This window comes from Rhinopithecus bieti, unplaced genomic scaffold, assembly GCF_001698545.2.
Source record: "Rhinopithecus bieti isolate Rb0 unplaced genomic scaffold, ASM169854v2 scaffold_13348, whole genome shotgun sequence".
Classification (NCBI taxonomy): domain Eukaryota; kingdom Metazoa; phylum Chordata; class Mammalia; order Primates; family Cercopithecidae; genus Rhinopithecus; species Rhinopithecus bieti.
Window position 1 is genome coordinate 7,445,335 of NW_016808764.1, and position 13,605 is coordinate 7,458,939.

Consider the following 13,605-nt stretch of genomic DNA (forward strand, 5'->3'; position numbering starts at 1 on the left):
AGTGGAGGCAAGCACATTTGACTAGGAAATTCTGCATTACAGAAGGGTTAAACTGGATGTCTGAGATACCCTATGGCCCTGAGATTCTGTGACTTCCAGGCAGTTTATAAAATCCCTTCACCTCAGCACCCAGATGAATTTGGTGACATGTATAGGAGGAGATTTTTTATTTTAGCCTTGGTTGGAGGCAGTTGGGCAAGGCTTCTCGGAGGCTTGTGATCTCTGAAGCTGAGATATGAAAGATAAACAGAAGTTAGGCAGGCAGGGGTGAAGGGAGGGGAAACCATGAGAGCTGGGGCAAGGCTGGACTATTGTAAACTATTGAAGACTATTGTAAACTATTGAAACTATTGAAGAGTTTGAACATTGTCTTTTGTGTGTTGGAGAGAATTAAGCCAGGAGATGACATGATCAGATGTGCACTTTTGAATGATGCCTCTAGGTGCAGTGTGGATAATTGGAGTAGATCTAGTGTAGTCATTATCCAGGAGCTGTGGAGGAAGTGGAATTGACAGGGCTTGGTGATTCTAGCTTAAGCAGCCTCAAATCTATGATTGCTATTTAAATGATATTTTTGTGACATTCCCTTTTTTTTTCTGTTGAATTATACTTTGAAAGTTTATTAACTAAACTTTAGGGTCAGATTTCTAGATTGTACACAGTGGACTAATGATTTTCAGAAATTAAAATTGTCATATAATAGAAGGAACCATTAGCCCGTAAACCAAACAGACCTTTGATTCTAAGTTGGTTTGCCATCATTCAGAGGAAAATTCCTTTTGGGTTTTTTTTTTTTTTTTTTTTTTTTTTTGACAGAGTCTCACTCGGTCACCCAGGCTGGAGTTCAGTGATGCAGTCTCTACTCACTGCAACCCTCGTCTCCGGGGTTCAAGTGGTGCTCATGCCTCAGCCTCCTGAGTATAGCTGGGATTACAGGTGTGTGTCACCACACCCGGCTAATTTTTGTAATTTTAGTAGAGACAGGGTTTACCATGTTCGCCAGGCTGGTCTCGAACTCCTGAACTCAGGTGATCTGCCTGCCTCGGCCTGCCAAAGTGCTGAGATTATAGGCGTGAGCCACCAGGCCCAGCTGGGAATTTTTCTGACCTGAAGAGTGAGAACAGGGAGTTGAGACAATGGGGAAATGGCAAAATAAATATGAATCCTAGGTTTGAGACTTAGCTCTGCTACTAATTGACTCTGCTATTTTTTCAGTTGTGCACCACTTAATGGCAATGTTGCAGTAAACAATAGGCCATGTATCCAACAGTGGGTCCATTGAGCTTGTAATACCATATTTTTATTGTTCCTTTCCTGTTTAGCTATGTTTAGATACACCCTTCTGTTACGGTTGCTTACATTACTCAGTACAGTAACACACTAGGAGCAGTAGCCTAGTGTGTTAACACTAGGAAGTCTTCATAAGTAGATAATGAGTGTTCATAAGTAGGAAATGAAGTTTTCATAAGTAGAAATTGTTCTAACACACATGTAGCCTAGGAGCAGTAGGTGAGGCCACAGGGCTTTGCTGTGTAATGGGCTCTACCATCTAGGTTTGTATAAGGGCACTCTGATGTTCACACAAAAATGAAATCGCCTAGTTTCTCCAAATGTAGCCCTGTTAATTGACACGTGATTGTAATTAGCTACTTGGCAAGTAACTTAACCTTTCTGAACTTCAGGTCCCTCATCTGCCAAATGGAATTAATACTACCTCTTAGGCTTTTTTTTTTTGAGACAGGATCTCACCCCAGTTGCCGAGGCCGGAGTGCAGTGGCACAGTCTCAGGTCACTGCCACCTTGACCTCCCGTACTCAGGTGATCCCCCTCCACCTCAGCCTCCCGAGCATCTGGGATTACAAGCGTGCACCACCACGCCTGGCTAGTTTTTTGTATTTTTACTAGAGATGGGGTTTTGCCATGTTGCCCAAGCTGGTCTCAAACTCCGGACCTCAAGTGATCCCCCTGCCTCAGCCTCCCAAAGTGCTGGGATTGCAGATGTGAGCCACCGTGCCCGGCCTAGTTTTATTTTAGATTCAGGGAGTGCATGTTCATGTTTTTACACAGGTATATTGCATGCTGGTGGAGATTGGGCTTCCAGTGAGCCCATTACCCAAATAGTGAACATTTTACTTGATAAGTAGTTTTTCAACCCTTGCCACCCTCCCCACTTTTGGAATCCCGAGTGTCTATTAATAATTTCCATCTTTGGGTATCCATTGGTTAGCTCCTACTTAAAAGTGGGAACATACAATATTTTTTTTTCTCTTTAGTTCACATAGGGTAATGGCTCCCAGCTCCATCCATTTTGCTGCAAAAGACATGATTTCATTCTTTTTTATGGTGCCCCTCTTGGGATGTTTTAAGGATGAATGAGACGATGCATCTCAGGCACTTAGGCGCTGGAACAGAGTTAGACACATCAGTGGTCAGCAGATCATAGCCATCATTGCCGTTACTGCCTTTATCACTATCTCGTCAGATGCCCTACCTCCAAGACAAATACATTTCTCCACTGTACATTTAGTTGCGTTTACTTAAACTGAACCTATCACATAGGTTTTACATTTCATTTTCCTGATGTTCCTCTTGTGTTGATTAATGAAATAAAATTGCACCCTTGCTGTCTCGTTATATCTATTTGCCTTTGATTAAATGAGGTTTTCATAAGTAGAAATTGTTCTTACTAGAAAAAAATACATAATTACGTTTATCATCTCAGGTGTAAGAATTAATCACTTGAAATGTGGCAGTTGTGTTTGCCTCATGTATCCTGTACAGCCATTACTTCATTTATGTCCCATTTCACTCCCAAGTGGCTTTAATTCCGCTTATAGAACAGATACATAGTTGACACAGATCAGAGTGACAAGATTGAGGACGCCAGAGCCAAAGGGGAAATGGAAGCTGTGGAGACGCGCTGAGTCAGGGATAGGTCAGTGCCCACCAGTGAGAGGTGCGAGGCCCTGTCGTTAACCAGCTCCATCATCCCTGGGTTACCCATGTGCATGCTAGCACACTGTGACTTGAAGCCAGAGGCAAGAATGGGGGCTGGAGTGGCATGTAGGGCCCGGCTGTGTGTTACGGATGTTCATTGTGGGGGCCAGCTGGAGTTGCGAGCCAGGTTCTATTTACATCCACCTCAAACTCAACATGAATGGAGGAGACTTGGTTTTCCCTTCCAGACTCAGTCCTTCTAGTGTCAGTGGGTTGTACCTACGCCCATGAAATGATCGAAGCTAGAAAACAAGTCATTCTTTTTTTTTTTTTCTTTTGAGATGGAGTCTTGCCCTGTTCCCAGGCTAGAGTGCAGTGGCATGATCTCACCTGACTGCAGCCTCTGCCTCCCGGGTTCAAGTGATTCTCCTGCCTCAGCCTCCTGAGTAGCTGTAGCTGGGATTACAGGCACTTGCCACCACGCCCAACTAATTTTTGTATTTTTAGTAGAGACAGGGTTTCATCATGTTAGCCGGAGTGGTCTCAATCTCTTGACCTCGTGATCCGCCCGCCTCGGCCTCCCAAAGTGCTGGGATTACAGGCACGAGCCACCACACCTGGCCCCATTCTTTCTTTTTTAACAGTTTATTGAGATATAATTTACTTATAATTCAGTGGCTTTTAGTATATTCACGGTGTTGTGTAGCCATCACCACAATCCATTTTTAAACATTTTTGTTGCCTGAAAAGAACCCCTGAGTTATCAGAGCCCTCCACCATACAACTGTTTTAATGATTTGGAAATAAGTGTGTGCTCATATTCTGGTCACTTAATGATATTTATGCCCCTCATAAACTTGAAATTCACAATGGTCATTTTCAGACATTCTTCAAATGAGATGTTAGAATCTCAATATAAAAGAATTACTCTAGAGAACACAGCCTAGAGCCCACAGATCTAATGGAAAGTGTTCGTGTTACATTTGAGAAGCTATAAGAAGTAAACCTGTGTGTATTCTGCTCACATTGCTCTATTATTCTTCCCTTGTTAGGTGCTATTTCAAGTGGTTTCAGGCTGGAAGAGTCTCCATTTGTTCCCTATGACTTTATGAACAGCAGTACTTCACCAGCCAGTCCTCCAGGTTCAATAGGAGATGGCTGGCCACGTGCCAAATCGCCTAACGGCTCTAGCAGTGTTAATTGGCCACCAGGTAAAATTTTTTCTGACACTTTCTTTCATGAGACTGTGTTTCCATTAAGGTTTTGTTACATCTGGACTTAATATTGATGTAGCCCAGATCGGCGTGCTTAGAGTGATGTGTGTGGATGAGAAGGAATGCAGAAGTGATAGAGGAAAAGTTAAGCATGAAGTCTTGGGCAAGTGAGTGTGTCAGCCTGTTATCTATACCTTTATGCTCAAGCAGCAGAGGTAGAAGTGAGTCCCATTGACCAGCATGTAGAATTATATTAAAAACTTTAGGCCGGGCACAGGGGCTCATGCCAGTAATCCCAGCACTTTGGGAGGCCGAGGCAAGGATCACGAGGTCAGGAGATCAAGACCATCCTGGCTAACACGGTGAAACCCCGTCTGTACTAAAACTACAAAAAATTAGCCAGGCATGGTGGCAGGCGCCTGTAGTTCCAGCTACTCGGGAGGCTGAGACAGGAGAATGGCGTGAATCTGGGAGACGGGGCTTGCAGTGAGCTGAGATTGTGCCACTGCACTCCAGCCTGGGCGACTGAGCAAGACTCCATCTCAAAAAAAAACAACAGCAACCAAAACTTTCATTCACTGCTTCTCTTAAATTGTGTCAGGGAGTAACTTGCAGTATTTTCATTCATACATGGAGTTACCAGAAGTGCTTCTGTGGTCTGCTTTCTCCTACCTGAGTTGCAGTAGCTTTGTGATTTGTCTTAAAGCTTAAAGCACTTTTAAATGTTAACTGTTTAAAAATACATGAATCTGGCCGGGTGCAGTGGCTCACGCCTGTAATCCCAGCACTTTGGGAGGCTGCGGCGGGCAGGTCACGAGGTCTCAGTAGATCAAGACCATCCTGGCTAACACGGTGAAACACCATCTCTACTAAAAAATACAAAAAAAAATTAGCCAGGTGTGGCGGCGTGCACCTGTAGTCCCAGCTACTCAGGAGGCTGAGGCAGGAGAATAGCGTGAACCCAGGAGGTGGAGCTTGCAGTGAGCCAGGATAACGCCACTGCATTCCATCTTGGGGGACAGAGCGAGACTTTGTCTCAAAAAAATAAATAAATAAATAAAAAATACATGAATCACAGCCAAGCACGGTGGCTTATGCCTGTAATCCCAGCACTTTGGGAGGCTGAGGTGGGAGATCACTTGAATCCAGGAGTTCAAAGCTGCAGTGAGTTATGATTGCACCACTGCACTCCAGCCTGGGTGATAGAGCAAGACTCTGTCTCAAACATGCATACATATATATATGATTTTTTACACACACACATATATATGTGTATAACGTGTGTGGGTGTGTATATTCACATGCAGAGAGATGATTTCAGTTTTAAAAACTTGCAAGTTATTTGTAAAGAATAGCTTCTATGATACTAATTTTATTACTAAACCATCCTCTTAAGAGTGTTAGTATAAATTGGAAAGTATTTGAGAGTTGCATAGGATTTAGGAATAAAGGTTTTGGATATTTATTAATGGCTTTTAAAATGATGATTAAGCTTTGAACTAATTTTAAATTTCCATTTCCAGAATTTCGTCCTGGTGAGCCATGGAAAGGTTATCCAAACATTGACCCTGAAACTGACCCTTACGTCACTCCTGGCAGTGTCATAAACAATCTTTCAGTTAATACTGTGCGGGAAGTTGACCACCTCAGGGACAGGAACAGTGGTACGTAGGAGGTGCAAATCAATTTCTGAGTGACACTTAACACAGTTTAAGAATGGCTCATGTAGTACCCAGCTACTCTGGGAGACTGAGGCAGGAGGGTCACTTGAGCCCAGGAGCTTGAGACTAGCCTGGGCAACACAGTGTGGGACCCTGTCTCTTTAAAAAAGAAAGAAGATGAAGAAGAAGAAGAATGGCAGACAGAATTCTCTCTGTTCCCATAGGTGGCTCTTTAATTTGGCTACTTTTTAAATGATGAGGATTTTATCATCCCTTAGTATGGCAAATATGTATATTAATTTAATAAGTTAACTAACACAAAGGACCAGCAAACCTTTGCTTTCCAGTAGTTGTATTAACGGAATGAAAAAACAACAAATGAAGGTTGTTACTAACTTTATACTGAGTTACAAGATGATAGTTATTTTTAAAATAGGTGTTTCTTATAACAGACATTTATACACTTATGTACTCTGAATATTGAAGGACTTTCACCAGGAAGAGCAAATTAGGCTGTCTTTCAGAGAGTAAGAATAAGACCAGTTTAAGGATCCCTGCAGTCCAGATGTGCTTTTTAATTGGTTAGTAAATAAAACCATCCTATTACCTGCCACAGGGTTACTTTTCACCTCAAGGCATTTACATGTGTTTCATCCATGATTTTGTACCAGAAGAGTGTTAATGGAATGAATTTTTTAAATATTAAAAAATATTTCCTGTCTTTTTGAAATACCGTCTATCCCTTTACACAGTTTATAAAGCAAATGTGAAGCAGCCACCATGTTGCATTAGACATGTAATTTACAGAGGTAACAAGTGTCTCTGCACCAGCGGAGAAGAGTCCTCAGCATTGTGAAGTGGCTGAGTTTCACAGACAGCTCTGTCCCCTCTGGGGGACACTAAGCCAAGCATAAATTCTCATGGTGTGGGAGTTAATGGAAGAATCCGATGTCTCTGAAAGTCAGGAGAGTTTGGATTTGATGTTAAAGGAAATAGAGCATTGAAGGCTTTGAGTGGAAGAATCTTTAAGATGGGGTCATCTGGCTGTGGTGAGCAGAGTGGATTGGATTGGGAGACTAGTCAGGGAACTGGTGTAGTAATCCAGATGGTAGTCGGGGTCTAGAGTTCAACTGGTAATGGTCAAGGGGGTTTTGAAAATGGGACACCAGGTTTGGGAGCCTGAATATATTGCATAATGGAGAAGACTGAAGGGCCTGTTCACTGGTAGTGTCTGTAATGGGGTGCCTTGGAGAGCAGGATAGCCAGTAAGAAGTCACTGGAGCTCAGGGGCGAGTTAGGAGCACCAAGACTCGAACCTCCTTTTAGACCCAGTGCTGGGAAGCAGAGCCGAGTGCTGTCATGGTGGCTGGACCTCATTGCTAGAGCACATCCTCACAGCCAGTGAGGACAAAATCAGAGGAAAATGCCTGTGCTGAGCCAAGGCAGAGACAGTTGGCAAGATCGCTCAGCATGCTTTTTTGAAGGCAAGAAGGAAGATGTCTCTGGCACCATCTTACCCTGAGTGGGCCTGTTTCCTTTCTGGTGGCATACTGTTAGGCTTCGGTTTCTCTGGAAGCTTTTGCTTTTTCTTAACCTCCACGTCCCTTGCTCTGGTGGCTGATTGGACTCTTCCCTGACACAGGGTCATCCTCATCCTTGAACACCACGCTGCCTTCAACTAGTGCCTGGTCATCCATTCGTGCCTCCAACTACAACGTTCCCCTCAGCAGTACAGCACAAAGCACTTCAGGTGGGCCTTGCCTTCGCTCAGGAAGGGAGGGTTGGTCACAGCCAGAGCCGTGGCTGTTGTTTTAATGCCCTCTTCTTTTGTCCAGTCTTGTCAGGGAGTTAGGAGATTATGTTTGTGAGCCTGGGAAATTATTTTTAACATCACTTGTTCCTTTTTAAACTTACTGTACCCAGCGGTCATCTACTAAAATCAGTTTTTACTGAACAGCTTTCACTCATCTCAGAGCCACAGCAGCTCTATAATTAAATGTAATTTAATCCAAACTAGTTCTCAGACTATCTGCAGCGAAGGATCTTTAAAAAAAAAAAAATTGCCCATCCTCATAGACTGATACTTTTGTAAAATACAGTAAACATGAATTCTGAATTGCTAGGAAAATAATGGCACACTTTAGAGTTACAGGAATGTCAGGTTGCTGTCTGTCTACACATGCGCACTCTGAATTTCTGGACTCATCCTGCAGCAGATTAGTATGAAACTGTGTTGTGGTGTTCTTCCAGCCATACCCTGAGTAGCACTGACCTGATGCACACGCACTTTGTAAGTGAAGTAAGAAAAAGAGTTGATAGTGATGGAAGATAGGAATGGTTCCACTCCTTGCTGTCCCTCTCAGGCTTTTAGCATGATAGTTGATGTAGTTTACTGTATACCTGGTCCCTGCATACCTACTCATGTCTCCATTGCTGCAAGGCAGTATGTGTCAGGATCTGGGCCTGCTGTCTTTTTCTTCCTTCCTTCCTTCCTTCCTTTCTCTGTCTCTCTCTTTCCTTCCTTTCCTTTCTTCCTCCCTTCCTTTTTCTTTCTTTTCTTTTTTTTTTGTTTTTTTTTTTTTTTCTGCCCTACAGGCTTAGTTTTGAATCCTGGCTCTACATTAGACCCATAGGCAAATTACTTACCCAGTCTGTCCTCAGTAGACTGTGTCAGGACCACAGACAGCGCATGCCAGGTGCCCAGCAAGCCAATACTCAGCGCAGACAGGCAGGCACCCTGTGAAGATCTCCTTTGGCAGCTCCCAAGTTGGGGCTCTTTTGCAGTCCTTTTTTCCTTGAGTAAACAACAGAGTTCTAAAATTCAATTAAATGGCCTACCTGACTTTCTTGAGTGACTCAATTATGGTTAGTAAGAAGTTCACAATTGCAATTTTAGAGCAATTCAGATTGTTTTCCATTTCAGTTCGAGTACAGTTTTAGACACTGGCCTGAGAATTTCATAGGTCTTTACAGCTGTTAATAACAGATCAATGGCTTGAGTGTTTGGAGGGATGGAAGGCAGTTTCCTTTGGGCTGATTTTCTTTTTTGGCAGTTTAGTTGATTTGGGGGTTTTAATAGTTTCTTTTGTTTGTTAGATTTGCTTTTTGTGGGAGAATGGATGTCATTATTTAAATTTCCTCATTTCTTAAACATTATTCCTCCCCTCTTCATTTTTTTCCCCCTTTGAGTAGCCAGAAATAGTGATTCCAAATTGACATGGTCTCCTGGTTCAGTTACAAACACCTCTCTGGCTCATGAGCTGTGGAAGGTCCCTTTGCCACCTAAAAACATCACTGCTCCGTCCCGTCCACCTCCGGGACTGACTGGTCAGAAGCCACCCTTGTCTACGTGGGATAATTCTCCCCTTCGTGTAGGTGGAGGATGGGGAAATTCTGACGCCAGATATACCCCAGGTAAGATGCAGTACCTAAGGTGGTTTTCTGTGGTTTATTTGTGAAACGCTAACCAGTGCCAACAGTCGAGTTTAACAGAGACGTGAACAGTAAACTATTGCCTCACCTCCGTCAGGGGGAATGAGAACTTCAGTAAACAAATGATCCACCCAAAGGTAAACAACAGGCCGCAGTAACATTAATGCATTGGGAAGCTCCATTGTCTCAGAAGTTCCTCAAGACTACATCTTAAAATGTGTAGTAACTTCCTGCTCGTGGCAGAAAAAAAACACATAACATGGAGCAGAAGCCAGTATTGGGCAAGTCTGGGAACATGGGAACAGGTTATCTGGGCCTTGAAGTGTAGGGGAGTAGCTTGGCCTGTATTAAACGGGGACATCTGAGAGTGAAAGAGGGTGCTGTTGACTAACCATACGCAGCCAACAGGCCTAAGCCAGAAGGCCCCGGCAGACTGGTTCCTCTGCCTCTCCTCATTCTATAAATGACTAACATTGGATTTGTACTGGCATCATTTCCTGCCTGTGCCATCCCCACACCATACATATACATAGGCCCCAGATGAGCCTAGCAGTTTCCCCGGTAAATACAGTCTTATCCTTCACTCTACCTTGCCTGCAAACTAGCAAACGTTCCCATCTTCAAGCTGAAAATGAGTAATAAAACCTCATTGATATTTTCTGATTAAATGTGTGATTTCTGATCTTTAGACAGGTGACTAGCTGTAGGAAAACTTGCAGCTTTTCCTTTGGGTGGGGGTTAATTATAGGAAAAGAACACTAAAGTACATGCCAAGCTACTGAATGTAAGTTAACGTAATTGGTGTGGTGTGAGTGGTCTTTGCAGGCCACAGACGTCTGTCTGGATGCCAGCTAAGAGACTGGCAGCACACAGCGAGGCGTGCTAGTGAACGTGGCCCAGGAGCCCACCCCAGGGAGGCTTGGTGCAGTTGAGTGGAATCAGCAAACCTGTAGGAGTAAGCCAAGCAATCCGAGGGGCAGACTCTGCCAAGGCCCAGACACCTGAGAAAGCACAAAGGCACCCGTTAGAATGAGGAGAGGATTGCAGGGCGTGGGGAGGATTCCATGAGAGGTGGATAGGCCTGAGCTGTGTCATGGAACACAGCACCTGAAGCATTTGTGAGGTGCCTTGGGTTATAGATGGGGTCGGGGATGAGGGCTGTACTCATCCAGAGTAGAGACCAGATGGGGAGCCCCTGCGGTAACCCAGGTGAAAACAAGGAGCGTCTGTGCGATTGCAAGCTCTGGAATCCCCTTAAAGCTTCATGCCCTAAAGGACACACATGCAGAGTGACCAGACCTTACTGAAGTCTTCCCCAGATGGTACCGTTTGAGATGATTTTAGCTCCTATCAATGAGAAGATCTCAAAGAGATGCAGCCTTTTGTGGCTCACTGCCCTCCTGTGTGGTGAGCTGGGAGCCATTCTGAGCTCACTCTCCCCAGAGGCAGAGCCCCCTGCCGTGGATGTTAATGCCTCACCATGGCTAGGGCGAACTCAAATTCTGGGCCTAGGGAGAAAGCCTCTAGTGTAGAGGTGCAAGGATGTGAAGGAAGCCAAGAGGCCAAGTGATCTGCTGAGTAACTATAGTTGGACTCTTTCAGTCCTGGAAAACTGACTTGTCCTTTTTTTCCTTGCTTAGGTTCCAGCTGGGGTGAGAGCAGCTCAGGGAGAATAACAAATTGGCTTGTTCTAAAAAACCTTACACCTCAGGTAAGGATATCAGATAACACTGGTTTATGTGGCTACGCCAGGGAGCATGGGAACAGAGGTTCAGGTCTGGGTGTGAGAGGAGGGCTGCTAAGTGGTAGTGAGGCCTGGCAGAGGAGTGGTCTCAGGCAGGATGTGGTCGAATCTGGTGGTTCATGCTGTAATGTGCCTGGGAACCAAACAAAAATACAGTTTCCCAAGCCTCACCCAGAGATTGAGTCAGTAGATCTGGGCTAGGAGCTGGGACTCTGCATTTGTATGAGGGCCTGCAGATGAATTTGACGCAGGTGGTCCTTGTTGGCACGTGGAGAAACCCTGGTCTGTCCCCGAGTTGAGAGCATTTTCTTAGCCCCTGGCCCGTCCCCTCCTCTGGAGGCTGGGTGTTGAGCTCCCACCGCCCTCCTCCCCCAGGAAGCATAACCTTGATGGATGCTGTCCTCAGGGCAGGGAAGAGAGAAGACGTGGAGTCACACAGCAGGGGCAGTGCTTCATAAGGAATTGGGGGTCTGGGGAGTGTCCAGGAGTCTAGAGGCCGGAGCAGTATGACTGAGAGCAGTGGAGGTGGGGAAGGTCAGAGCTACATCAGAGTGTCAATGAAGAGTGGTACCAGGAGCACAGAGCCTCAGGGAAGAGAGGAGGGGCAGCAGCGCAGCCTGGAACGGCCTCCTGGAGGGCCCACGGTGATGCCTCTCACTGGTGGTTTCCACACTGTTTCCTAGATCGATGGCTCAACTCTGCGCACTCTGTGCATGCAGCACGGCCCACTGATCACATTCCACCTGAACCTCCCTCACGGAAATGCTCTGGTCCGCTACAGTTCAAAAGAAGAGGTAGTGAAGGCACAAAAGTCTCTGCACATGTAAGTTGGCTGTTGGGCTCCCAGTTGGAAGAGTCTAGGGAAAGGAGTTGTGTGACAGCACAGCCTGGCCCGGGGCCCCGCACCGGGTCCTGTGTGGGTGGCTCCTGTTGGCCACAGTAGTGCCCTGATTCCAAGGTCAGCACTCCTAAGCAGGGAATCGGACCTAGCCAAATGGCCCTAGAAAGTCCTTTACATTGCCCATGGGAGACAGAGGAAGTTCGCTCTGGTCAAGGCACCAGGTCCTGAAGAGCTGTGCGCACATGCTCGGGTGAAGGGAGGGCACTCGGGTTATGTGGTGTGGTCTCTCCCTCTGCGCCTTCTGTGGCTTTTCTAGCAGAGACAAGTTGCACCCTCACTTGTGAGTGAATGAAGCCCTCCTGGCGCACTGTCCTCATGTGTCCGCGGTGCCTCTCTCCTCTAGGTGTGTACTGGGGAACACTACTATTCTTGCTGAGTTTGCCAGTGAAGAGGAGATCAGTCGTTTCTTTGCACAAAGCCAGTCTCTGACCCCTTCTCCCGGCTGGCAGTCTCTTGGGTCCAGCCAGAGCCGGCTGGGCTCCCTCGACTGTTCCCACTCATTCTCCAGCCGGACCGATCTCAATCACTGGAATGGTGCTGGGCTGTCGGGAACTAACTGTGGAGACCTTCACGGCACTTCACTCTGGGGGACCCCGCATTATTCCACAAGCCTGTGGGGTCCTCCAAGCAGCAGCGACCCCCGAGGAATTAGCAGCCCATCTCCCATTAACGCTTTTCTTTCTGTTGACCACCTGGGTGGGGGTGGAGAGTCCATGTAACAGTGTAGATGCAGACTCACCGACCGGGACCTCAGACGCGAGGGAAAGGAGCACTAAGTGGGGCTCGCCGCCTGCAGCCAGGGGCCGCCTGTGGGAACAGCTATTCTCTGCACATTTTCCACTTTGTTTTCCCCAAAACATATCAGTTTGAATACTTGAATCATGCAGGCCAATATTATAATGTGAAAAGGTATCTACTCTATTACACTCCCAAATAGCGCCATACATGCTAAACCGTAGAGAATGAGCTCGCTTGTGTCTATTCATCATGTTTAGCCTTTGGATTCTTTTTTTTTTTTTCTTCTTCCTTCTATTCCTCCTCCCCTCCCCTTTTTTTCTCTCTTGCAAAACCATTTTTTGGGCTGATACCGTATGAGCTTTTCCCTTTGCACTGAATGATGTTCTCTCCGTCTCATCGGCAGTATGGGGGCAGCTGTCCCAGTGTCAATGTTTACTCAAGGGTGTTCTTAGGAGGCGTGCGCTCTCTACTATGCCTTGATGTTGCCTACCTTATTGTGGTATCGTGGAGTTTAAAAGATCAAGTTAGGACTGACTTAGGATTATTAATGAAAGTGTTGCACCAGTTTTTTCATGTTGTAAAACTAAAGAATTTCGCTCTGCAGTTTGAAAAACTGTGGCCACAGCTGTGACTTGCAGCCCACCTGCCACCCAGGACGGGCCCTGCACTTTGAATAGGCTTTCCATTTTGTTTTGGAGGTTCCCACGTTGAACCTTCTTGTTTACAGATTTTTTTGTTTGTTTTTTGAGAAAAAAAAAATGTTTACTCTTCCATCATTTAAAAAAAATGTAAAAGACAAAAAAAAAATGGAGGATGATTTAAAAGATGCTTTCTATCTCTGGGAAAAGGAGCAGCATTTGGCCATGTTCTTTTGTTTTCTATTCCTGTCCCAAATCAAAGAGCATGGTTCTCAGGAAAACCAGTTCCCCAGTTAAAAAAAAAAATTTAAAAAATTAAAAAAAAATAAATAAACTCCTT

At 45.3% G+C, this 13,605-nt stretch overlaps 1 protein-coding gene across 8 annotated transcripts in view; it reads left to right on the forward strand.

Annotated features, from left to right (window-relative positions):
• TNRC6A (trinucleotide repeat containing adaptor 6A) overlaps nt 1-13,560 on the forward strand; it is a 99,199-nt gene extending 85,639 nt beyond the window's left edge. For all 8 annotated transcript variants that reach the window (XM_017887114.1, XM_017887116.1, XM_017887118.1 and 5 more), the window contains 7 exons: nt 3,990-4,148; nt 5,675-5,815; nt 7,455-7,562; nt 9,005-9,226; nt 10,885-10,955; nt 11,672-11,811; nt 12,233-13,560. In XM_017887114.1, coding sequence (XP_017742603.1) covers nt 3,990-4,148; nt 5,675-5,815; nt 7,455-7,562; nt 9,005-9,226; nt 10,885-10,955; nt 11,672-11,811; nt 12,233-12,608 — 1,217 coding nt within the window. In that variant the 3' untranslated portion in view covers nt 12,609-13,560. The remainder of the gene's footprint in view (nt 1-3,989; nt 4,149-5,674; nt 5,816-7,454; nt 7,563-9,004; nt 9,227-10,884; nt 10,956-11,671; nt 11,812-12,232) is intronic.
• Nucleotides 13,561-13,605: the final 45 nt, after the last annotated feature.